A 27,986-nucleotide genomic window follows, 5' to 3' on the forward strand; every position below is an offset into this window, starting at 1 on the left:
ATGAGGAAAAACATAACCTTCAAATTAGTTGGAACGCCGATTTTGCTGATGGGGGGAATGCCATATAACGAAGAAGATTTTACTTACGGAATATTGAGAGCGGCCTCACGGAACAAGCTAAAAATCCTGCCACACACAGAGTACCGATATAAATTACTATTATAATTGAACACGGAAACACTTCGACAACTTTGACTGAAAACGCGACGCGACCGACTTCAACGAAAGTTTGCTGTCAACTGAGCGGGCAAAATTTTTTCATCCAAAATTAAGTTTAAACTACCCAACGTCAAGTTCGCTCAAGTAAACAACACGTTGAGTAATTTCTACGTAATTTTGAGTTATTTGAAACTTGAAATTTTTTTTTTTGAGGTTTCATCAGGGATTCGATTTGAATTGGACGTGAATGCAAGATAGAGAAAATGATTATCTCAGTTAATAAGGGGTTTAATTTAATTTGCATTTAATTGTTTAAAATTAAAAAAGAACAGTTGAGTTTCGCGAATGTGTTGTGCGGAATCCAACAACATTATGGAGCAGATTTGCAGGAAACGTTTAACAAAAAGTTCAAATAAATACACCAACGTTCGTGTTAAGTGTGGAATACTATTCGAACGTGAAAATGAACATGAGTGATACCTAGTTATATTTTGCAGGATATTTACGATCATTAACATTTTTCTGTCAAATCAAAGTTTTTTTTAAACCTATTAATGAGTTCTTTTGAAAGTACCTAAACGTTAGGTAAAAAGAACCTAATAACGAAAGCGATATTTACCCAATCGTTTAGTTCAATCGGAAGAAGCCAATTTTAGGTTCTTTTGAACTTAATATTAGGTAGTTTTCTATTTCCGTGTAGGGTGATACTCTAAGGAAACCGTAGCGTGAATCGTCATAAAGAGAAATGTTATACACTAATGACATTACTTCTCTCTGTTTGTTGTAGTGCAGCAACCAAGGAGTAGCAATTTAATATATGTATGTTTTTGGGAGCTGATATTTGTGCAATTATACTATCATGTCTTTAGAGTATCACCTTGAGGAGCTAACTCTGATGGAACTTGTTACACAATACATACAATCAAGTGATTATAAGTGGTTCATAGGAAAAGAATAGATGGAATTGCCTGTATGGCATCGTTTATTCGTTTATATGTGGTGAAACAGGTACTGACGGATCATAAAAAACAACAACAGATAGATCCTAATTTAGGTGGCATGAGTTTTTCTTTTAGGCAAGGTGTACAGAAAATAGTGTCCACTATCCACTTTTTTAATTTTTAGTGAATCAAATGTTTATATTATTTTATCTTTATAATTAATCATTCATTAACTGTTCATAAATTAATATCTTTAACCTTTTTTAATATCTTTAACTGAACGTTGAAGGTCTCCGTTTAAGAAACTTCGTAAATTAAATGTTTAAAAACGGCTCCGTTAAGCTACTTCAGTCTTCACAACCTTAGCAAATACATGACCACATAAAAACAGTTCGGTTTTGCGCAGTAAAAATCATTTCACACAGGGTGCAGCAGTGATTCCCTATGAGTGGACTTTCGCACTGCTCTAATTTAATCATTAGCATGTTATACACCCAGTTAATTGCATTCCTGCAATCAATTAATATTTCAAACAATTTCCCCCTTGCTCACAGCTTACAACAAATTAATTCCATAAACTACTTGCGGGATAAGTCCCATTTAGTGCTGTGTGTCGCATCGTGAGTGTCTGAGGGGACTGCAGAACAATAAACGGCATCAATCATTCATGTCCAGCAGTGATTACCTCTATATTAGCATAAAGCGTCGGCTGTCGCCAGAAGCCTCATCACAAACACAATCTATTTAGGAGGAGGAGGAAGAACGACTCGCTCGGAGCAATATTCACTCAGCAGGCCAACAGTGTGAAATGCTTCAGTGGATTCCGGAGAGCAAAGAGCAAGTTGTTCACATAATTAAATATGAATTAGCTCAGGCATGACGGCCGTCGTCCTCGCTTGAACGGAGGATGTGCCTCGTTGAACTTTGCTTCCAATTTCATAGATTTACGATATCGAATTAAAGTAGATAAGCGCAATGTATTGAAGATCATCGTGACAGTGACTGGTTTCTTCTGTGTTCTGTGGTGGAGAAAATCTAGACAGGTTGTCGGATGGTAGCAGGCAATTTCCTTGTTAGATATTTATGAGCAATAATGGATTTGTGGGGAGTTTCTGAAAGCTCTGGTAATAAGTTATGCATGGATCCCTGCGGAGTTAATCATCATTCTACTTTTTCGTATATAGTCTCGCTTTGATAACTTTGATATCGTCGAAGATTGCAGTAAGATGTTTTAACTATCCTTGAGGGAGTTTTTTGACTAATTCATCAATTTTATGTCTTTCGTTGAACTGTGCAGCAAAGCTGACTCAAAGATACTTTGATCTAGAAATCTATGATGTCCACTTTACGAAATCATCAAGCAATTGGTTTCATTATTCTATAATATGCATCCATGTCTAACCTGGCATAATATTGTAAGATCTTTACAATGAAATATTGATTGCATTTTGTAGGTAATAATATTTTTAGATATCAAACGTCCAATAAAATTCTCACTTAAGCCATGGTATTAAATTTACAATTGATTTGCAACAGATGTCGCTAACTAAAAAAGCTTTGGCGATTTATTTTGTATTTTATGATTTTCACAAAATTAGAACCATGTTCGAAAAAAAAATATATATATAGGGGAAATGACGGTTTCAGCATGCCAGACTATTTTCGGCAACCCAAATTGAAACACTATTTTCACTGGATTTTCTTATGAAAACACTTCGCTGAATGCATGCAAACGATTCTTTATGCTTTCAGCTTCAATTTGACTATATTTTTACCACTGAGAAGAAGCAATCTAGCAAGGTTTTCTTGAAATGAAACACACGTACTACAAATTGTAGCTGATTTCGAGTTGCCGATAATAGAACAGCAGATTTACATGCAGTTCAAATGGAACGGTTGCCGAAGAAAAACTGGTTGCCGACAATACTCGCTCTCACTAGAGAAGATTGGAGCTTTGTAAAAGCGTTTCAAACCAGTTTTTGACAATTCTTTCGACTGAAATTGTTAGAGCAGCTGGCAGCAAAAGATTGTAAACAAACCAATACTGGATATGTGTGCGTTCCTTAGAGAAAAAGGCTATAGAAAGAAGGTCGCTGCTTAGGTTGCCGAGAATATGTAAATTCCCCTATATATATAATTACTTCCAAAATGGATTTCTTTGAGACATCACTTGAAAAAAAAAACTCGTCGTTTTGTGCAAAATAGTAAAAGGAACACATTTTGATTTTTTTTTTTACTCACTAGGTCACTTTCACCCTTTAATTTTTACCGAACTGACCCATCAAAACTGTTAAAATTTTCATTAATATTTTTATTAAATTTTTTTCATAGAAGTTGAGTGGAATGTTTTTTCCTCTGTTCGGGACATTAACCACTGAGACCAGTAATTTGATCTATTGTAGTTTATCCCGTACTATTTAATTAGTACATTTCGCATTACTCGATCACAATTGTGAAAGTATTCGGTTTTAATACAGTTCTCATTCTTGCCTTCATTCTAATTGACTTTTTATACCCTTCGAAGAGCAGCGAGAGCATCCTCCAAAGGCGCGCCCCTTTGCCAGTGAAAGTTTGGGTTCCTTAGCAACCAAATTAAGCAGTTACACGAATAATGACCATGCATCAGAGCCCTAGTCTTAACCTTTTCAAACTAGGGAACAACGAATAGAAGATTGGGAATCACATAGATGAAAACTAACTAACTATTTTTTTTCCTTGTTTCAAGATCATCCTCGGTACAGGCTACCTGAGGATATAATCACTATTAACAAGGAATGCAAAGTAAGAAGTGTTCCTTTGATTACTGAAACATCCTGTTCCCTTAGTTTGAAGTAGTCAGGACTAGGAATCGATGGTAGATCATACATCCCGTAACGTAACTCGAAAAGGTGATGTACCCACGTTACAGTGGATTGAGTAATTTTCTTTTATTTCGTGGTGCTTGAGTACTTTGCCCAGAAGAAGTCTACAAGTACATTGTTGGCCTAAATAAGCCCCATGGTGAACATGTTCAAGGAAAAATTATTATTAATGTGTTGGAGGCGAACCAGCCCAAGGCTGAAAGCCTCCTTAATAAAGCTAAATAATAATAATAATATTGTTAATGTTTACAGACAAATTCAAAAACTATGATTCAAAACAATTGGTTAACCAGCAGGGTATCTACAGTTCCAACTACCATGACATAACAGCTCTAATGTCATTTTCAAAGCAAATTTAAAATAATAATATGTGATCAGTAACGGCAAGCAACAAGGATAAAATTATTTGCATGATTATTTGAAACAAACGCTGATGATGTCATAGCTTGATTGGAACAGTGGAATGACAAAAAATATCCCCATAGAGATTGTTAATGTGGTCAGTGTGGTATTAGTGCTATTGGGTAGCAAGTAAAACCAGGGAAGTCTGACAAATTTTCAAACCTGAACAATTCCTATACAGCAAAAAATTAATTTTAATATTACATCCAAGAAGATACACTTCAATCATGTCGAAAATCTCATGTAATTTGTATGGCCACAAAAATAAACAAATGCAGTAAAAGTTGCGTAATGTCAGTTCAAGCACTGTATTAATGATACTTTTGTCCTTTTTGGCAAGTAATAATACACCATATGTTTGACACGATTGAAGTGCATCCACTTTGATGTGATAACAATATTATTTTTTTTTGTAGCCGCCTCCAGCATGGTCTTGCTTTATATCTGTGCCTTTACCGACTGAGAAAAGGGAGGCTCCACAATAACTTTCATTGCAATCGATTATCTACAAATGAATTACCTGTATTTAAACATGCTATTAATAAATAACCCATTGTATCCTTTATGTTAAAATATGCACATTGTATTCTAACATAGCTGGTACATATAAGCCCAAACTTGTTCGTTTCATTATCATTTACAAGAAATCAGCAACATGTATTCTAATATTCACTTTCTAACTCTCTTTTCCGCAGTTCCCATAACGATGGTGAGTGGTGTGCTCGGTAAGCAGGCCAGTCTTCCGTGTGACATCCGACCACTGGAGCGAGACGATGCCGTGTACATGGTGTTCTGGTTCAAGGAGGAAGACAGCGAACCACTCTACAACTTCGACATTCGAGGACGCCAGGTTGCACAGGCACGTCTGTTCTCCGCAGAAAAGTACTTTGGCAAGAGGGCATTCTTCCGAGCGACGACCCATCCGGCCCAGCTGTTGGTGGACGATCTAAAACTCTCCGACGAAGGGGTCTACCGGTGCCGGGTGGATTTTCGCAACTCGCCCACCCGGAATGTTAAAATTAACTTCACTGTTGTAGGTAAGAAAACACAAAACTCACACATCAAGTGATGCAAATATAAAAAAACGAAAAAAAAATTGGAAGCAACTTTCGATTTGCTTGATCGAAAATCAAAACATGCAAACACATGTCTCTATTTAAAGCGATGCATGAAATACGTTCGAATTAAGAACGAGGGATATTCGATTGGGAAAAGTTTTGTTTCTTATTTTACAGCTTCCATAAATACTTACTACCGGGAAATACCCATGGGGATCGCAAGCGAAAAGACAGACTCGCGGGATTCTCTAATTTGTTTTCGCGCCCATTTCGAAACGTCACTCTTGTTTTGGAACATTTTAACAACTTCCGAGAAGAATTGCTGCTGGTGAATGTAAATCGTACAATATATTTTGCTGTTTGTCAGCATCTTGGCACGACGGACGGTGGACTCTTCGAAGTAACCATTTTCGTTCCGTCAGTCACAGCGAGAGACGTGTCTTGCCTGAAGAATCAAAGCTTCTTCTATGGCAAACAAATTCGAAGAAAAGCGAATTTGGTTCGAAACTGAAGCGAAGATAAACAAAGACGGGAGGGATGGTAAATATCTTCATTTGGGGATAAATGCAATTGTATGTAATAGTTCGCTCCGGTGAACACGAGTTGCGGAACTTGAGTTTGTTATCGACCCACCTTTCGAATCGAACGTGCTTTGCTTGTATTATCGAGACAACTAAAAGATTGATGAAGATAGTACAAGCAGAATAGCCACAATACAGAGGATTCTACCTGTGCAAACCAGAGTCGGGTTACGGGGCGGCTAACCATAGTTGGAAAAGTATTTTACCCACAACGTTCCAGATACGCCAATCAACCGACCCTGTTTGCTGGAAAAGCAAACGAGATGAAAATGGCTTGGAGTTGATTTCTGGTGAAATGGCTTCTGCTTCATCGTCGTAAAATTGTCTTATCTGGATCTTTGCTGCCATTAAAGGGTGTCCACGATGAAATTGCCACACACAAAATTGATTCGCAAAATTCGAGTTTTCATCCGATTGCCATCAAATTTTCAGGGATTGAGAAATAACTATTAAACTTCATTTTACCATTTTACTCGTATTTTATTTACAGTCCATACGCAAATGCCCGCACCTTGGCCTTAACCCCGGCCATAAGATTCTGCACAACCTGTGAATCAACCGTTTTTTGCATGTAACCCCATACTTTCTTCAGTTCCTCGACTGTCTTCACTACCTTAGGTCGTTTAAGAAGGTGCTGCTTCATAATCGCCCAGTACTTCTCGATGGGGCGGAGCTCCGGAGTGTTGGGAGGGTTGAACATTTTCGGCACGAAATTGACCTTATTGTCCGCATACCACTTCAGCACGTCCTTGGAGTAGTGGCATGAGGCCAAATCCGGCCAGAAGATTGTTGGGACGTTGTGGGCCTTCAGGAGAGGAAGCAGCCGCTTCTGGATGCACTCTTTTATGTACACCTGTCCGTTCATCGTGTCCTGGGTCACGAAAGGTGCACTCCGCTTCCCGCACGTGCAGATGGCTTGCCAAACCAGGAATTTCTTCGCAAATTTGGACATCTTCTGAGTGTGGACATGCTCCGGAACGCTGAACTTACCCTTGGCCGTGAAAAACAGGTTGCCGGGGATCTGTTTGAAGTCGGCCTTCACATATGTTTCGTCGTCCATGATGCAGCGTTCAACTTTCGTCAGCATGTTGAGGTACAACTTCCTGGCACGGGTTTTGGCGGACTTGTTCTGCTTCTCGTCGCGATTAGGGGTCTTTTGTACCTTGAACGTTCGAAGCCCAGCCTTAGTTTTGGCCTTCTGGACAAAACTTCGGCTTAGGTGCAGCTTCTTAGCCACATCCCTAACGGAGGCGTTCGGATTTCGGTTGAAGGCCCCAACTACGCGGTTGTAATTCTTGGTGTTGTACGGAATACTTTTTCCTTCACTTCTGGGCTTCCGATCGGTGGTCAACCGTTCCTCGAACCGCTTAATCACTCGCGACACCGTGGAATTCGCGATTCCCAACGTTTTAGCGATGGAACGATGCGAGAGATCCTTGTTCTCGTGATGAATGCGCAAGATTTTATCACGCACGAGCTGTTCTTTCGACTCCATTTCCGCGAGTTTTGATCACAGGACTTTAAAACTTGCAGGATGTAAATAATGCACTATGAACTAAATCCACCCAAATTTTCATTAAATTCTACCCAACGGTTAAAAAGTTAGAGCAATTTCATAGTGTGGCAATTTCATCGTGGACACCCTTTACTAGTTTAGTAGTGAGCGTATCTACAGACGACTAGTATTGATCCTGTTTGATTCAGTTCAATGAGCTTTCCGTTTCCGGAGGTATCCAGTTCTAAACGTGATTTTTGCTATTACCTTCTGTTGTTAGAACGAACATGCTTGGAGTCGATGAGTGTCATTTAAGTTTATCAGGAAAATATGATTTATCTTGTTTTCGTTAACATGGATAATGTCTCGTTTTCGCTGCTATCATTTGAGTTGGATTTATGATACAGCATATACTCAGTGACCGGCACAAAACAATTTCTAAGCAACTGATACTTCCAATAGATTTTCTGAACTGTACCCATACTTTTCGGCTATTTTGCGTTGTGATTCGTTTCTTTGGCACGCACGATGAGATTTCTGACCTGCAGAGAAATTTCCTTTCGCCCATTTTTGTTGCTTCAAAAATACTTCACTTAGCACAACAGGTTAACTTCAGAGTTCTACAGTAGACGTCTGTGATGCATATAAACAATGAAATGTCAAAACCCTGAAAAACGAGGGGAGTTGCAATGCAATTCAGACGGCTTAATATTTGTTTCGCTGGTGAATCTTTTTGTATGTCACACAGGGATCAGAGTATCATTATGAATTTAATTTACAGTTGACTGAAACTGATACTTTTTCAATAAAGTGGTATGAAATTTAAAAAAAACTTAAAATTTGTTTTAGAAATAGTTCTGATATGATAAATTGACATTAATAGGTGCCACTTACTGTGTAGCAAAACGATACAGTGGTTCTCAGAAATTCGTAAAAATTTGTAATTTTGTTCCATTTCGCAAAATATTTGATCTTTTTTTTTTTAAATTGTCATCAGGGTGACCAATAAGAGGCCTCACAGGCAGTATATGTACGCTATTACGAAGCCGCAGGTGGCGGGTTCAATTCCCGGTCTTGTCAAGGGAATGTTTTGGGTTGAAAATTGCCTTGACTTTCCTGGGCATAGAGTATCATTGTGCTTGCTATACAGTATACAAATTTATTCACTGGTAAATGGCATCAAAAGCTCTCAAATGAAAATTGTGAAAGTGCATTTAGAACACTAAGTTGAGAGCACGCAATAAGCTAGTATGCGATAAGCAAGCTTGAAATGCGAATAAGAAGAAGAAGAAGAAAAGAAGAATAAGTGCGGCAATTTTTTTTTTTTCAGAAATGACTTTTTCCAATAATTCATCAAATCAAAGGTTAGTTAAAAATACTTTGTAGAAAAATATAATGATGTAACGAAATTGGGGTTTATTAACTTATGAATTACATTATGTGACTATATTACCAATTTATCAATGGAAACGCATGGTAGTCTAGTCGCACAGGAGTATTGATAGAAAACCAGTGCAGAAAATTATCACCGACACCGCATAAATGTGGGCTACTATGACGACCATTGCAACATCGTTATCAAACGACGTGCGACAAAACAAAAACTGTATCACAAGTGCTTCATTCTTTGCCGATAAAGAGTCTGTCATTTTGTATTGACGATCAAAGAATCTTGCTAGGCATCTCACTATGATAATAGTCAAGACAAAAAATATCATGTCACAAAGGGTTTTCGTATACGACACTCATCCTACTCTTTTTATAATAGTGGTTTATGCCAACAAGTTCAACCGTCTGTTTTGAAATCAATCCTGACAATGCATAAGGTCCTAACTACATTGATCGATTCTCTTAATGATTTTTTCTTTGGATCGCATCATTCGATTGAAGGGACCATTTTTTGCGTAATTTGTTCTGTGTAATTTTTCTGAGAATAATTTTCGTGTTCTTAGATGCCGACAGGGTGTGTAGAAGTTTAATTGTGAAAGTATTACTGATGATTATATGCGATATGAAATAATGTCATTGATGAAAAAAAGCATTGCAAATTCGCGGCGTTCTTTAAGTGTTTGTACGTTGATGAGCATACAGCGTGCTTCATATGATGGAAGAGGAAATAAGGTTCAATTCAATTTGCGAAGGGCATATAAAAGGAATTGTTTTTGGACGGATTCTATGCGTTCCTCGTGTACGGCAATGTACGGATTCCATACTAGGTTTCAGTGTTCCAGAATAGGTCTTACGTATGTAATATATAATAATTTAATAGTGTATGGGTCTTGAAAATTATAGCTGAACCTCTTAATGAAGCCCAACATACTATTTGCTTTCGTTATGATTGTATTATAATGTTCTACAAAAGTGAGTTTGGAGTCTAGGATCACTCCTAGGTCCCTTACAATTTTACATTTTTCTACTTTTTAGTTGCCTAAAAATATTTCAAAAAGAGGTGTTTCTATTTTTCTGCTAAATACAATTGCGTTACATTTTTTTAACATTGAGTTGGAGTAGACTTTTACTTCTTCGCTAGAATTACTTATTTCCATGAAGAGCTTCATGTCGTCTGCATATATAAGAACTTTTATTTTTTAAGTATGTAGGAAATGTCGTTTACGTACAAAATGCACTGCAGCCAATTCAGAAGTCTAGATTCCATTCCTATTTTTGCAATTTCAAGAGTAATAATGGTATGTCGATTCGGTCAAATGCTTTACTGAAGTCAATATAAAGAGCTTCCACGTGCTTGCCATTGTCCATTGCGTTAAGAATGAAGGTTACAAATTCAAGGAGATTAAATGTAGCTGAGCGACCTTTAAAAAAGCCGTGCTGTTTGTTTGCAATTTGATTTTTTACTTGCTGAAATTTTTAGTCGTTATCGATTGATTCAACAAATGACAACTTAGAGTCGAGAATAATGCCTAAGTCCCTTACTTGATTACACCTTTAAACTGTTTTCTCACCAAGGGAAATTGTGTCATTTACTATGGCATGCTTTCTTGTAAACGATATAGAATTACATTTACTAACGTTAATCTCTAACAAATTCTTCTTACACCAAGTGTAAAAAATGTCAACTTCTTGCTGAAATAGCTGCATATGAGATGCTTTAGATATTTCCATGAAAAGTTTCATGTCGTCTGCATATATTGAAACATGAAGCAGCTTCAAAATGTATTCTATATCATTGACAAATAAGATGAATAGTAGTGGACCAAGATGCGAACCTTGTGGCACACCAGATGTTACATGAACGACAGACGACAATTTTCCTTCAAATCTTACTCTTTGCGTTCTCCTTGACAAGTATGACTCGATCCATTGCAGTAGCCTGGTATTAAAACCTAACTTGGTTAGTGGCCTCGATTAGTAGGATCGGCCTTGGTTAGTAGGATCGACCTTTAACAAATCCATGTTGTTTACTAGTAATGAGAGATTTAACTTGGGAAAATATGTTGGCATTAATGATGGACTCGAAAAGTTTAGGAATAGTAGATAATATAGCAATCCCGCGATAGTTTGTGATATCCGATTTTTTCCCGTTTTTAAAAATAGGGATTAAGAAAGATTCCTTCCAAATTGGAGGCAGCATACTGGCGTTTAACGATGAATTAAACAACCAAAATAAAGGCTTTACTAATTCATTTGAAAGTGTTTTTAGAAGAATAGGTGGTAAACCATCTGGACCAGCGTCTTTTGACGTATCCAAGGACTCAAGAGCATGCAAGATTTCTTTGAGGGATAAATTGTTAACTGTAATATCCGTCGTTGGCTCCGGAAGGTATGAAAAATATTCATGATCGCGATCATTCTCGTCATGAGTTGTGTAAATATTCTGAAAAAGTCCGCAAATAAATGACTGATCTCACCAGATGTGTTCCCGGTTCTGTTATCTAACTGCATTTTAGAAGGAAAGTTCTTCGATTTTTGTCTCTCTTTAACATAGTTAAAAAATGATTTTGGATCTGTTTTAATATTATTTTCTACCTTGGTATTATGTTCTTCATATGCATTTTTCATTTCTTCATTCAGTTCATCGCAGACTTCTAGATAAAATGTAAGATTTTCTTCACTATGATTTCGTTTATAAATCTTATGTGCTTTCTGTTTCCTATTTTTAAGATTGATAACCTTTTTATTGTACCAAACTGGTGTCTTGGACTTTGTGGGTTTCCTCTGCTTCAAGGGTACCGTCTGTTGCAGAATTTTATAAATAATTTGATAAAATGTGTCCACTGCCTGTTCTATGTCAAGATTACGTATTGTAGTTTGCCAGTCAATACAGGCTAATTTTTCTTTGAGAAGTACATAGTTTGCTTAATGAAAGTCGAAGTATGTTTCAGATAAATTGTTATCCAACGTTACCGTTTTTTCATGTATGAATATGGAGTATTCAATAGCAGTGTGGAACACTTCGTGACTCTGATACCCAGAAATCATCAGTCATATTAGTGAATAACAAATCTAAGTAGCAGTTATTTTGATTTTTTATGTGATTTATTTGGTTGAGTCCAATTTCTGCACTTTTGTCGAACAGAGTACGAAGTGTTTCATTTTCTCCTATAATCGGTATCAACAAAGATTCGTTGTCGTCATCAACAATAAAATTCACTGAGCGTTGGTTAAAATCTCCGTATATGTGAACATTTGCTTCCGCCTCACATTTCGAAATAATATTTTCAGCTAGTTTAAAAAAAAATTTCGTATGAATCTTGCTTTGCATATTCTGGAGGAAAATATACTGTCGCAAAAATATGAACTTGATCTCCAATGAAACATTTGACCCAAACGTGATCAAACTCCTTACACTTAAAGGGTGTCCACGATGAAATTGCCACACTATGAAATTGCTCTAACTTTTTAACCGTTGGGTAGAATTTAATGAAAATTTGGGTGGATTTAGTTCATAGTGCATTATTTACATCCTGCAAGTTTTAAAGTCCTGTGATCAAAACTCGCAGAAATGGAGTCGAAAGAACAGCTCGTGCGTGATAAAATCTTGCGCATTCATCACGAGAACAAGGATCTCTCGCATCGTTCCATCGCTAAAACGTTGGGAATCGCGAATTCCACGGTGTCGCGAGTGATTAAGCGGTTCGAGGAACGGTTGACCACCGATCGGAAGCCCAGAAGTGAAGGAAAAAGTATTCCGTACAACACCAAAAATCAAAACCGCGTAGTTGGGGCCTTCAACCGAAATCCGAACGCCTCCGTTAGGGATGTGGCTAAGAAGCTGCACCTAAGCCGAAGTTTTGTCCAGAAGGCCAAAACTAAGGCTGGGCTTCGAACGTTCAAGGTACAAAAGGCCCCTAATCGCGACGAGAAGCAGAACAAGTCCGCCAAAACCCGTGCCAGGAAGTTGTACCTCAACATGCTGACGAAAGTTGAATGCTGCATCATGGACGACGAAACATATGTGAAGGCCGACTTCAAACAGATCCCCGGCAACCTGTTTTTCACGGCCAAGGATAAGTTCGGCGTTCCGGAGCATGTCCGCACTCAGAAGATGTCCAAATTTGCGAAGAAATTCCTGGTTTGGCAAGCCATCTGCACGTGCGGGAAGCGGAGTGCACCTTTCGTGACCCAGGACACGATGAACGGACAGGTGTACATAAAAGAGTGCCTCCAGAAGCGGCTGCTTCCTCTCCTGAAGGCCCACAACGTCCCAACAATCTTCTGGCCGGATTTGGCCTCATGCCACTACTCCAAGGACGTGCTGAAGTGGTATGCGGACAATAAGGTCAATTTCGTGCCGAAAATGTTCAACCCTCCCAACACTCCGGAGCTCCGCCCCATCGAGAAGTACTGGGCGATTATGAAGCAGCACCTTCTTAAACGACCTAAGGTAGTGAAGACAGTCGAGGAACTGAAGAAAGTATGGGTTTACATGCAAAAAACGGTTGATTCACAGGTTGTGCAGAATCTTATGGCCGGGGTTAAGGCCAAGGTGCGGGCATTTGCGTATGGACTGTAAATAAAATACGAGTAAAATGGTAAAATGAAGTTTAATAGTTATTTCTCAATCCCTGAAAATTTGATGACAATCAGATGAAAACTCGAATTTTGCGAATCAATTTTGTGTGTGGCAATTTCATCGTGGACACCCTTTACTTCCTGAAAGAAATTTGCAAAGAGATTGCAGATTTCAGAAGGATTTTCACCTTCATCCATACCTCTCACGCCAAAGTCACGAGTTCAAATCTTACCCCCGGACAAGTCACAAAGGACCCAAGAGTGTTAAAGTGACTATATAAAAAAAAACTACTTTTTCATCAAAATCCATTCGTGACGAAAAATTATTACTTTTCAATTTCGTTTCTACATAATTGAAAAAGTTCTTAGGACATGATTTGACTTCATGTTCGACTTTACGATTATATTCTTCATGTGCTGTGTTGAGTTGGTTGCATATGTTATGATAGTGTTGTAAATTTGTTCTACTGCTTTCTTTTTTGTATAATTTGTGTGCTTTTTGTTCTTCAAATGTTTTAGTTGAGGATTGAACCACACTGACAGTTTGTTGTTTTGTGTTCGCCTTCTTTTTTTTATTGGTACGGTTTCTGAAATTAGGTTACGACTAATTGAATGAAATCTGCCAACTTCAGTGTCGACATTTCCTTCAATACTTATTATATTTTGTCAATAGTCTACGTTTGGTTCTTCGTAATTTGTTTTATGATATTTTGGCACTTCTTCGTACTCCCAGTCGCTGTGGGAAGAAATATTTTGTATGAAACTTGAATATTCAATTGCTGAGTGAAACACTTCATTTTTCCTTAAAGGTGATAATGATGCATACACACAGAAGTCTTCAGTACAGTTTCTCAATTATTTAAGTTACGAAAACCACGCAAATTCCGAACGTCGTGCAAAACAACAAAAGCAAGAAAAAAAAAATTAAAGAGTGCCACCTAAATAAATGTTGGCAAGTTGATTAATAATCACTAAGATATTGTTCTTATTTTACTATTGAGCTTTGCTTCAAAATGTTTATTTCACCACACGTATCAATCATTTCAAAATTTCGCGACCGTACCGAACAAATACTAAACAACATAAGCTAAAAAAACTTTTGGCAAGCTCTACCGAATTCCGAATCACTTCAGCATAAGCTCCGTAGACGTAGGCGCGTTGAATCTGACAGCCGCGAAAACTTAAACATGCATCAATACCACATAAGGAAAGATCAATTTTACAGTCACGTAGGGTTTAGTTCATAGATTAACATTGACTGCTGTTTAAAAATATAAATACTTGAACAAAAAGAAATAAGTTAACTCAAATGCTTTATATATCCGAGATTTCACGTATTGAATAATATAGTAATCAAGTATATTAAACACAGGAGAAAACAATACCTACAAATGATTAAAAGTTATTATTTGTCACATACCTCTAATTTTACTTATTTTCTAAACTATTCCTCTCCTTGATAATCTGCTTAATGCTATTGGTTTGCTTGCGTTTTCTTATTAAAGCTCAAGACTAAATAGGAAGATTTATTTTACAACTTTAAAGGTCAGTTGCCTCCTAAGTGGCATCCTAATTTTTTGGTAGTCTATTTAATTTTATTAGAATTTCTGAAGTTTCTTTTATAAGTTTATTTGATAATTATGATATCTCATTAGTCTAATTTAAAATATAATTGAAATCTCTAATTCACCTAAGCAATCATAGCCCATGCTTTATTAAGTACCTGCACTTGTGCTTATAATCTAAAACTAAACGTGTTTCAAGTACTTTTGGCTTTGACCTATACCTATTTATTATATCTTGGTTCGACCCAGGTGACACCTTCAAGTCATTAAAATCCTAAAAATCTAGTTTCCTAGCTGATTTTTAAATTTTAAGGATATATGGTCCAACTACGCTCACACGTTTCCACTATGTCGCACCACAAAAATACGTATGGGTGTGTCACAATAGAAGCACACCAAAGTGGAAATCCCGAGCTATAGTTCAAACATTTATTCCAAATCAAAATGAAGCACATATAAGATTAGTTACAATACCATGTACACAAATGATGTTTAACATTGCTCCCTGAGTCTTCAATGAAAACAACAATGAAAGTTTGTCACGCAAATAGAAGGAGGACTGTTGGGCACTTTCTAAAATATTTCAATACTATAATTCCCTTGCAAACCCAAATAAATCTATCTGTGTAAAAATAAATAAAATAAGCGTGACTTGCGGAAAAATCCGCCAGTATCGCACCCAACGTCAGTGCATATAAGTAAGCGTACTACAACGCGGCTCTTAAACAAAGGATTAACTAGTGTGATACTGTCACTGCTAGTCTAGATCTTTGGTTCTCTCATGCAGTGGTTCATCAGAAAGCGGAAGCTTAGTAATCCCCATCGCCTGCCCATGGCGCCATTATATCGCGGCATGAGCAATCAACGCCGGCCATAAAAACCTACCGTCTCCAACACTCCACTATAAAGCATGAAAATTAGCCCGCCCACCAGCAACAAGGTGCAAAAACTAGCCAAGGGGAGGGATGTACAACAGTAGAATGAAATTGAAATCATATTACCAGTTATTTCATGGGTTTTCCCGGTTGGTTTCGATTCTCGATTAATACCCGGTTCTCTCGATTTTCCCGGTTAAGTGGCCACCCAAAAATAATTATTGTTTACCATTGTCTGAAAATGAGATTTAAGATTTTGATCTTCAGCGTGATAGGCATGAGTGTTAACTACTACACCAGGCGGAATTTCAATAGATAAGTGTGTTTTTTATAAATTTTTATCGGTCGGTATCAATTTATTTTCTTAAAATTCTTTGGTTTAAAGTTCCAAGTTCCAGAAACGAATTGCAGATCGAATACAATGCATTGTGTAAAGAGACACCAACATTCTGTTCGAGCCACTAATAAAAATCTTAAAAAAAGCTCTCATTTTTACCTCCATCCATGCTTCTGTTAGTATAACCGTCTATAATGTAGCACCATCAGCAAATCGGATGTGACAAGTTAGACAAGAGGACTGACATAATGAGTATGGATAGAGTAGCATGTGTCGTTCCTCCTACAATTAACTGCAATTTTTCATGTTGAGTTCCTCCTCCATGTGGTAATTGCTGTTGGTTTCAAGAGTTTCATGCGATTCAGTATGAATAGAAAACATGTGAATGTATATAGGTTGTAATGCTACCACTCATGATGAATATTAGGACCGTCCATAAATGACGTGAATAGTCTTGGTAAGAGGTGTTTTACGAGTTCCTAGGTGTAAGTGGATGGTAGATCTAAACCTCGCAAAAATCAGTGTACGTAGTATATGGATTGCACAGTCCTACGTTTAACAAGCGGGCGTTTTCTATCGTGCTTTAATTATCTTCACGAGGGACAACCGCTCGAAAGTGCACATAGGATACAATTATAAACCTTTGGCGCTTTTAGAATTCCCACTAGCGTAATAGACGGCACACACCATTTTCCATGTTATAAAAGACAAGTTATTCAAGCGTTTCAACTCGCTCTATTTCCAGTTCCGCCGGATCGGCCCGTTATCTACGACGCCAGGCGGCGGGAGAAGACCAACACCGTCGAACCATACAGCGAAGGCAGTGACATTCAGTTGGTTTGTGAAGTGAAAGGAGGTAAGCATCCCTCGTGTGGTCAGGAAGTTTAGTATAACTATTTGATGGATTTTGTTCACTTTCGCGATTCTCAGGTCGACCCCGACCAAACGTGACGTGGTACCTGGACAACATGGTGATAGACGAGTCGTACGAGACTCGGCCGGATGGCACGACAGTCAATCATCTCTCCTATCCGAACATTGGACGGCAACATCTGGACGCCCGATTGATGTGCGTGGCGAGCAACACAAATCTAACGCCCCCAAATAACAAGGTTGTGGTGCTGGACGTTAATCGTAAGTGTTTTACCGATCCCTGTGGATCGTTTCTGAATGGTGAGGCATTTATTTTTCTATCCTTCTGGACCTGCTTCGTTTCGTTTAATAGTGAAACCGGTAGCAGTGCACATCATGGTTAAGGAAAAATTTGTGTCGGCGGACAAACTATACGACATTGAGTGCAAAAGTTCCGGTTCAAGACCGGCAGCAACCATTTCGTGGCACAAAGGAACATCCCAAATATTTAAATCCAATAAAAATGTAAGTATCGCATTGATCACATCAAAATACTGATTTTAGCATTGATTATGTTTACGTGCGGGTCCGAAATCCGTACAGGATCGAAATTCATGTACCTCATACGAAATGTACACGTTTGGCATGAGGTGTATGGATTTCAACTCATTTGAGTGCATGCTATCTTGTAAAATGTTGACGTCTCAAGGTTTTTTTTACGATTTTTTTAGTCAGGATCCTTGAATTTGTTCATGTGTTTTACAATTTCCTGGCCTTGAAAATCTTATTTTAAAATATTCGTGTGCGCTCCAGGTTTTGAAAAAAAAAATATATAGAATCAAAAGTCTCCCATGTTGCTATATTAAAACTTTTTTTTTTATAGATACAGCTAAAAATGCCTGACCAAAGCCTATAAGATACATTTTAAGTGTTTTATTGTTTTATTATCATTATTCATCTGATTTTTTGTCGTTTTGATGATTCTGATGGGGAAAATCTTAAAATTTACATTACATTACAAAACAGTACTTACTTGAACATAATATAAAGTTAACATGGCAAAAATATCAACTGTAGTCAAAGCATACAAACTTATAATCCTTACAGTTTAAAAGTAATGGAATATAACTCAGGATCATGTAGGCCGTACAAGGAGCTCCGTGGCTCAAGCAGTAAAAAAATCCGTTACCGAAGCAATCGTTCAAGAGCGTAAAGGTTAAGTTAACCTCACGGTGTATCGGATAGAAAAACATTGATATAGTGGAACTAAAGGCCCAAACGCAATGACGGCGGAAGCGGAACGGCAACGGCAGCGGAAAAGCCCGATCTGAATAAGCCTACTTGTCGGATTGAAAACTAGTTAGATCCAAATCGACTTCGGTTAGGCATCTTGATGTCATTAGTGACAACTGTCAAACTTTTCGTTTCCGTTCCGCTTCCGCCCACATTGCGTTTGGGCCTTAAGGATCGGAAGCTGCATTTGAAGATGTTGAGAACCGTTAGGGCAAACCCAGGGCTGTCAGATTATGTTACAGGAAAAAAATATGGAAAGGTGGAAGCTAAGATCTTGGAACGTTTTCATACTTTTAACGACCCTTACCTACGTGCACATTGGGCCAGGATTAAAAAAAAGTAACACTGGTGCTACTGGAAGACTCGCTTAGCTCAGTCGGTAAAGGTGCAGCTGAAAAGCAAGATCATGTTGGAGGTGGTTGGGTTCGATTCCCGGTCCGGTTAAGGAATTTCGGGTTTGGGAAATTTCTCGACTTCTCTGGACATAGAGCATGATTGTACTTGCCATACCATTAATGGGTGTACCGTTTGAAATCCGCACACACAAAATGGCAGCCCTAAGTATGCAACTTAAGAATTGATAAAACGATCCATAAAATATTGAAAAACATTCTTTAAAAAACATCAAAATGATCCATAAAACACCACAGGAAATTTCTTAAAAAGTGTGAGTGATCCTTAAAAAATATTAATATGATCCACATTTTATGTCAAATTTAGCAACACAATTGTAAAAATGTACCGCTAAATTTCTAAAGAATGAGCATCGAAATTGCCCGAATTACCCATAAACATATTGCAAATGATCCATAAAACATTCAGCAATGAACCTTAAACTAATTAAACTGATCCATATAAAATCAAGCTTGCGCGCTTAAAAATATAGGCATGATCCATAACTTAGACATATATTTTTCATGGTATGGACACTATTTTTTTTTTATTTGATCCATTAACCTTGGAAAATTGCTGCATTGCTGCGTAGCTATTCTGGTTTACTGTTCTGCCCGTGTTTTTTTTTGTCAGAAGCGCGGAGTGATGGGAGAGCATCTTGAATAAACATCTAAAAGAAGCTTCTAAAAAATATTCCCTAGGATGCTTCTTAACACTCCGAACACGATGCATCCGGTAAAATGTGTAACGGCATATTGGTAATGTTAGAAAAATCATTGCCCAGCAATTTATCAATAGATTTTAAACATATTCATACCGAATAAATCTTTAAAGTGTTTAGTTTCAAATGGCGCCCATAGATATGAAATTTGTCAATAAATAGCTGAGCTATGATTTTTCAAACATTACAAGTTTGCCGTTACACATTTGACCAAAGGCATTGTGCTCAGAGTGTTAAAAAGATTATTATAGAAGCTTTTTTTGGAAGCTAATTCTAGACGCTTACCCTTCGCTTCGCACTTCTAACTAAAAAGCTCGGGTATGTCAGTAAATCTAAGTAGCTACGTGAGTAATGGAACATAGTAGTAATGGATCATTTGCAATATAATTATGGGTAATTCTTACAATTTCAATGCTCATTCAGTAGATATTTAGCGGTACATTTTTAAAATTGTGTTGCTAAATTTAACTGAAAATTTGGATCATATTGATATTTTTATGGATCATTCAAATATTTTAAAGGATTTTCACTGGGGTTTTATGGATCATTTGGGTGTTTTTTAAGGAGCGGTTTTAAATTTGTTATGGATCATTTAATGGTTTTTATATTCAAGAGTATGTTTGCCACCCAACATTAATTCTCAAAATTCGAGTTTTTATCCGATTATCACCAAAATAATGGTTCTGCACGACCTCAGAATCGACAGTTTTTTGCATATTAACCCATGTTTTCTTCATTTCTTTTAAATTCTTTACCACTTTAGGTCGTTTTAGAAGGTGCTTCTTCATAATAGCCCAGTATTTTTCTATTGGGCGCAGTTCCGAAGTGTTTGGGGGGTTCTGCACGAAAGTCTTGCTCACAAGCAACTTTTAAGCCCCATCTCGAACTGAGGCGTTCAGTTTCCATTAGAAGACCCCAACCACACGGGAACAAATCAAAAATCCGGAATGAGACAAATGACTCATGATATCATGAACATAGCGAATTTTCATGTTATGAAAATCCATGAATAATATTCATGATATCATGAGCTTTATTTACGTAATGTACCCAAGATTCCCGAAATCATGAATCATCCGAGTTAAAATCATGAATTTAACTTTTAGCTCTTAAACCAAAATATGTAAAAAACAGATTGGATTCGAACCAAGAACCTAATGATCATAAAACCCATACTTTGACCACTAGACTACACTGAGGCAAATAGACTTAAGAATTTCATAAGGCTCGACTAATGAATGACACATACGAATTTCATAAGCGCGACTTATGAAATATTTTCGTCTAACATAAGGTAGCTCTTATATGCCTTAGCCATTCCATTTTCCCAAGCGTTGACAGACAAGTGTTCCAGACACAGGACTCGTAATCTCAACGTACATGGTTCGGTTCCAGAATGTTCCGTTTAATTATTTTTTTGTCGACATTATTTTTCATAAGGCAAATCAATGAAATTCATATCGATTTCTTGTGGCTAAAATCCATAAGTGGTTCTTATGGCATTCTTACGTTATTTTTCCTCGGTGTATCAGTACTTGTATAAGATGGAAAGCAAAAGGCGTCTAACAGATACCTATGTAGTGCGGTGTACACGGTTTTCCAGGTAACGCCTGAAGCGGTCATGATTCCGCTGCATTATGATATCATGAATTCCCATAACGAAATCATGAATCATGGTTATGGGATGGCAAGTTTTTTGGTTTCATGATTTTTTATTCATGAAAATGGAATAGGATTTTTTTTCCTGTGCAAGCGTTTGTGATCGTTCTCGTTGACCTGACGGCTTTTTTTGCCGGATCTTCGCTTCCGATCAACAGTCAGACGGTCTTAGAACCGTTTGATGATACCAGACACCGTGGACTTTTGCGCACCTGATGAAATCAACTCACAAAGTGTAAACAATGTCTACGCAAAATTTCAATTAATTTTACCCAACGGATCAAAAGTTAGAGAAATTTGAGTGTGTGCGAATTTGAAACGGTACACCCTTTATGCTAATGCAAAAATGGTACAGGCATCTAAAGCTCTCTATTAAAAACTGTGAAAGTGCATCTAGAACACTAAGTTGAGAGCACGCAATGAGCTTATATGTGATAAGCAATAAGCTTGAAATGCCAAGAATAAGAAAAACACTGGCGCAATATTTCAAGGTTGCTTTCAACGACACAACTGCCTCAGTGGTCAAAGTGAACGAAGCAACCAGAGACACAGTTTCGGAGCACTCAACAAACTAAATGTTTCTATGCTATTATAACTTTTACTACCTCTGGGTGGCATTATGCCTACTCGGAAGCAGAATGAAAAATTTACATATTATATAATTTCATCCCTCAAATCGTACACAGAACAATAGTAATCTAATTAGAAAAGCTACGACAACAAAAACTCTACAAAATTCAAAACGCTAACAATAATATTGAACGCATAATGATTTCACAAAACAAAACAATGATGAATGTTTTCATTGTGACCACCTGATCCATCAGGGAGGGCAATTTTTATTCTCACCATTCACTAGAGCCCGACGTCGGTGATTGATCGATCAAATCATTATGAATGTTTTTAGACTTTTGAAATGACCATATCGAGCTCGTTCCTCAAAATTACACGTAATTTAAACATAAAACTCCTGAGATGTTGGCTAATACGAAATATTAAAATAGTTGTTTGTCTTCATGATATTGATATACTTACACAGAAACTTGCCCATAAATGGTCAAAACACTGAATAATAAACGATCGGGAAAAGTATATCTTATGCTATATAAATGAAGCATTGGTTGGTGGGACGGCCCCGGTGCGATGTAAAGCAATGAGCTCAAAACTCATCTCCAGACAATTAACAACATTGTTTGAGTATCACACGTGATGTTCTGCATTCATCGAGCATTATCAATGTATCCCCAAATCAAAATAATGATGTTCGGTCACATGACTTAAAAAAATAGTGCAAATGCAATAATTTCCGTTACACATATTGCTTACAAATTGACGCGAGTATCCTGAGTTCTTGTTTAAAAAAAAAACAAAATTGAAAAACATTCATTGCTGCAAAAAATATTTAGAATATACTTAAAAATACATCAAATTCCAATTAATTTTGCCTTAATTTAAATAATATTTCTGGTAAATTTAAGCTTGCAAAAAAACGTTGTTTATACCGACAACAGCTTAAACTTAAACAAAGCGAATTCAGTTTTTGTTTTCTGCACATTGTAATTTGTTATTGTAAATATATTGATATTACGAAGAGACACAGCTAAGTTGGAAGAAATTGTCGCCGTAATTTCATAAATTTGAACTACTATGACGACCATTGCAACATCTTCATCAAACGAAGTGCGACAAAACAAAACTGTATAACAAGAGCTTCATTCTTTGCCGATAAACAGTCTGTCATTTTGTATTGACGATTAAAGCATCTTGTTAGTCATCTCACTATGATCGTCAAGACAAGAAAATCTCTAAGGGTTTTCGTATAGGACACACATCCTGCTCAATTTATGACAATGGTTTGTTCCAACAAGTTTAACCGCAAGGTTTGAAATCAACCCGAACAATGCATAAGGTCCTAACTACATTGATCGATTATCTTAATGATTTACTCTTTGGATCGCCACGACCATGTAAAATCTTTTCTTTCTTTCCTTTTTAACGTCGGTCTCTGTTCCACAATCTAGTGCCAATCACCGACGGACATCGATTGCCATCCATTGACGGCAATCGAATGTGCAGGAAGGCAGCTTCCACACCTGCGTAGGATATCGCACCCATTCAACAAAACATGGACCGGGACCAACGGCTTTACTTGACGTGACCAGAGATTTTTATGCCTAAGAAAAATCCCACCGACCTCGGCTGGGATTGCACCCAGACCCATTGGGGTGAGAAAGCAGTCACGCTTACCACTACCCCACCGGCGCCGGCTGGCCATGTAAAATTGTTTCGGGCTATTTTCGACAAACAGTTTGATGGAATCAGACCACAAGCCTTAATAGCTAAAGAGAAATCGACTGCGATTATTGCTCAGAGTTTGCTTGTTACTTTCGAAATGTGAATTGCCTATATGGACAGTTTGATATTGACAGCATTTGGTTGATCCAACCAGTATTTGTTTACCTTCCAATTGAAACAGTTGAGCGGAGGGTTGTATTGCGTGACACGTTGCATGAATCATTCGGTGTGGTGGAAATATGCGCGTATGTGCAATTGCCGGGAGCGTCGCATCAAATTCCTAGAATCTGGGACTATGCCCAACCGTTGTCGGGATCAATGGCACAATAATATTCATAGCCGGTGATCTTGCAGCACTCCTGCGCTATGTCCGCAAAACTTTTAAGGCTCTTCCTTTGACGGTGGAGGATACCCGGAACCACAATAAAATGACAACCGAAACGATGAGCAATAGCCTTTTGCTCAATGAACTCTGCGACAATCTCAACCTGTAACAAACAATTTGCCGGACTACTTTGTCTGTCACGTTCGCACGTTGTGTCGCATCATATTTTGTCGGTCAGAATTTCAATAGGTGAGAATCGTGAGAATCGAGAAATGTAGTAAGTCAGTTGTCACGTGATATTGATGAAATAATGCAGCACTGTGTCCAATATAAATTATTATTATAAATGATGTGACATTGTGTAGAGCTATGGTAAACTAGCCGAGTATTTTTTTTTGTCCTCTGTTCAGGACATAAATCCACTGCGACCAGTTATTTGCTCTATTGCATAGTCAAAAATCAAAATGATAACAAACCTAAATCAAATTTTGATGTCAACATCAAATAGAAATTATAATTTGATATCAGTTTACGATTGGACAAATATTATATCAAATTTTGATCTCATTTCTTTTACAGTCAATCCACAACTGAACATGTTGTTGCAGTTAATTTTTTATTGACTTGGTACAACTTCAAATTGAATACTCATTTTGCTATCAAAAGGAAAAATGTTCATTTAATTGAGTTTGCAGTTTGCTGTGCTATTGGCATTGCACCGTAAAAACCGGATTATAGTTTTTAATCAATATTAACCAGAGTGCAATTAAAAATTCGGTTATGTAGCATGCTACTACATATTTTCATAAGCTTTCGAGCAAAAATATGTAGGGAGATATCAATCAGTTTTAGCTTGTCTACTGACTCGACCAAATTTGATTTGAATCCTAATATTCTTCGGAACAAGATAAAAAAGTAAGTAAAAGTATGTTTAAAAATTCTGACGATATTTTAAAAAACGTGAAACATTTGATTTTGATTTGGTGCTCGACGAGTTAAAGTATTAATTTCAAAGAATTTTCAAAGAATATGTTTATACCTTGAGCAACTTTTCAATGAATTATATAATATATTATTTTGCCTGCGGGTCTTATAAAGTCAATGATTAATGATTTATGGTTTAGTTGAAGATGCTAATTTCAAATAACAGACTGTAGTGGTAATTTTTATACGATAGATGGAGTAAATGAAAGCATAGAGTTGATAGTTCCATTAGAGTACGGAGTGTGAAGATTGCATATAGATATTAGAATAGCGAGCTAGAACAACTTTTAAGGAAGGTACAAATCGGTTTTTTCATCTCTCTTTACCAAACTCCCCCTTTGGAGAGGGGTGGTGAGGGGTGTCCCCCCCCCCCTCGCCACCGCTGGATTTATGGTTACTTATCAGCATTTTCCATGATTTTCTCTTATAAGACATTTATCATCAATTTCCAACCGCTATCACAATTACGTAATTGATTAAGATCAATTTTTAACAATTAATCTATATATATAAAAATGAATTTCTGTCTGTCTGTCTGTCTGTCTGTCTGACCCTTATAGACTCGGAAACTACTGATCCGATTGGCGTGAAAATTTGTATACAGGGGTTTTTGGGGCCATGGAAGGTTCTTATGATGGTTCGAGACCCCTCCCCCTTCTGTAAGGGGGAGCTCCCATACAAATGAAACAGAAATTTCTGCATAACTCGAAAACTAATCAAGCAAATGGAACCAAATTAGGCAAGTGAGGGCGAGTGTGGGGGTATAAGGAGAATCATAGGGGGTAGCCCCTTAGATAATAGGGGGGGGGGCTACGTACAATATAGCATACTTTTTTTTAAATCGGCGCATAAACTCAAGCTAATATTGAATCCCGAGCAAGACCGGGCACACTCAGCTAGTATCTTATAAATTCATAAATAGATATTTTTGTTTAATCATGAACCATTAAAATAATATAAAATTAGGTATCGTTGTGCCATGGTACGTCAAAAATTAGAGCATTTTTATCTGTATTTTTTTTAATAACGCCAAAACTCTTTGGTCATTCATGACTTATTCAGGATGAAATTTGAACTCGTAACTTTGGCGTGAGAAGTATGGATGTTAACCATTTCGCAGGGGCTGTTCCCATTTTAGCTATTTTTATCCTCCAATTTAAAGTCCTAGGGTAGGGTACCATTTATGGCCTTACGTTCCTATTATGGTGTGTTCTAGTTATGGCATATAGAATTCCCATAGGCCATAATTGGAACACACCATAATAGGATCGTATAGCCATTACTCGTACATCTACCCTAACTTAGCTAAGAAACTTTTCTAAAAACGTCAGCTGTATTATCATTTTCACAAAGAATACGTTGATAGATCGCCTTATAACAGTTACAGAGGTACACAGCGTTTGAAAATATTCAAATTAAAATTCCGTTCCCCTAATTCATTCTTGTAAAAAAAAATAGAATGTAGAATTCTTTAGATTGGTACAGTTAAATAAGTTATAGGTTCTAGTCGTTGAAAAAAAAACTCTCCTTTCAATAATGTCGCCGTGTTCAACTATTGATATGAATCATACAGATCGTTTCAAATTGTTCAATTTGCCAATTGCAAACCTTGGCAATCGGTGCATGGCAAACTACCATTGAATCTATCTCAGTACAGACCAAACCATTGGCAACTTCGCCTGTTTTTCAAAGCTTTTAGCGGTAGCATTAAACACCACACAAATGTCAATATTTTATCTGCATATTTATTTTACGAACCGAATCGCGACGACGACCCAGGAAGCGGATGCGGATGTATCCTACCAAACTCTCGGTTCATCAATAACCAAGCTCCATAAAAGACCCGAATGGGGCCGGCTATAAAAAAGTGCGCTTCCCCCTTTGATCTATGTGATCTGGGACCGACCGTCGCTACCGGCAGCCGGTAGCATATTCACAAAAAAAAAGTCCGTTCCTATCGATGAACCAGGTCCATCGGGAATCGCTATTTTGTCCTTCCCGTAGAGATCCCTATACACCCAATCGTGATACTCTCTTTAATCAACAGAGCAATAAAAATCGATTACCGCCATACAAACTGCAGGATGAATCTGCATAGCTTTACTGCTGTGAACTGGCCTGAAGTGTGAAATTTAAATTTGCGTTTAAATAGGAATTCATTTAAAGCTGACAGTGTGCGGTTGACATTTGCCTCGTGAGGATAGATTCCTTCGGAATTTATTTCCGCTGGCAAAATGTACTTCCCAAACCATTTATTGTACATATGGTGTGATCCAAAAGCCTCATCCTTTTTGATGTGGAGAGAAATTTATTGTCGGTCAGCCAGAAAGTTGTTCCAATATTGATCGATATCCTTAGTGCTTGTTGGTGTCGTCCTGACAGATTCCATGTGCAAAGTTTTGACAATCAATACTCGGTGGAAGCATGATGTGATTGGGCAGTGTGAATGATTTTCTGAATCTGGAAATGCTATTAGATTGAGCCATCATCATACCGGATTGGCGCGTGGTGTTGCCCCAACAACGAGATTCATTGAATGAGTTTGTTCTCCGCAGCATCCAATTTTGTTTGAATTGCACCGGATGGTGAAGCGAGCAGTTTATGGCTACAGAAAAGCTCGCCAAGCAAAAAATTTAAAATTGCCTTTTACCCGCCGTGCATTTTGTCGGTACCGGTGGCAGAGCTCTACATCGAAATGCAATAAAAATGGCTGCCGTATATGCGACGTGCTTGAAATACACAACACCGCTAGCTAGCAACTGGCAGGCATGGAACAAACTGAGCTGAAAATATACCGTCCTATGCAACGTATACACATATTTTTGTTCTGCCCTGGTGGCTCCTTTGGAGATCCATTTGTTTTGAGATAAAGGTCTGTTTTGGGCCATTGAAACACGTAAATTTAGAACTTTTCTTCTTTATTCACACGCGGGAGCAAGCGCGATGAAAGTACGGTGACCCTCTTGGCACAATTGATATCAACGACGTTGAGCATATTTTATTTTCCTTCTATCAATAAATTTCAGCGTACACATTTCAAAACATTGTCATACGTGATGCAGTTAGATTTCCTGGTAAAAGGATGTCTTAACGAGATGCTTTCCGCGCAGATCATAAAAAGTACATTTCAATTTTCAAGAAATACTGGGGATAGGGGAAAAGTTGGCTTCGGCAATACCTTAACCTATTATCGTCAGGGGGGTAAAAAAAGTCCTAGAGC

At 37.6% G+C, this 27,986-nt stretch overlaps 1 protein-coding gene across 2 annotated transcripts in view; it reads left to right on the forward strand.

The window, feature by feature from the left end:
• LOC135708411 (hemicentin-1-like) overlaps nucleotides 1–27,986 on the forward strand; it is a 404,140-nt gene that overhangs the window by 280,309 nt on the left and 95,845 nt on the right. For both annotated transcript variants that reach the window (XM_065230515.1, XM_065230522.1), the window contains exons 3-6: nucleotides 5,059–5,400; nucleotides 16,990–17,100; nucleotides 17,175–17,378; nucleotides 17,470–17,621. In XM_065230515.1, the coding sequence (XP_065086587.1) occupies nucleotides 5,059–5,400; nucleotides 16,990–17,100; nucleotides 17,175–17,378; nucleotides 17,470–17,621 (809 nt within the window). The remainder of the gene's footprint in view (nucleotides 1–5,058; nucleotides 5,401–16,989; nucleotides 17,101–17,174; nucleotides 17,379–17,469; nucleotides 17,622–27,986) is intronic.

Source organism: Ochlerotatus camptorhynchus, unplaced genomic scaffold, assembly GCF_037179485.1.
Source record: "Ochlerotatus camptorhynchus isolate MF236.1 unplaced genomic scaffold, CSIRO-AGI_Acam_v1.1 ptg000028l, whole genome shotgun sequence".
Taxonomy (NCBI): Eukaryota; Metazoa; Arthropoda; class Insecta; order Diptera; family Culicidae; genus Ochlerotatus; species Ochlerotatus camptorhynchus.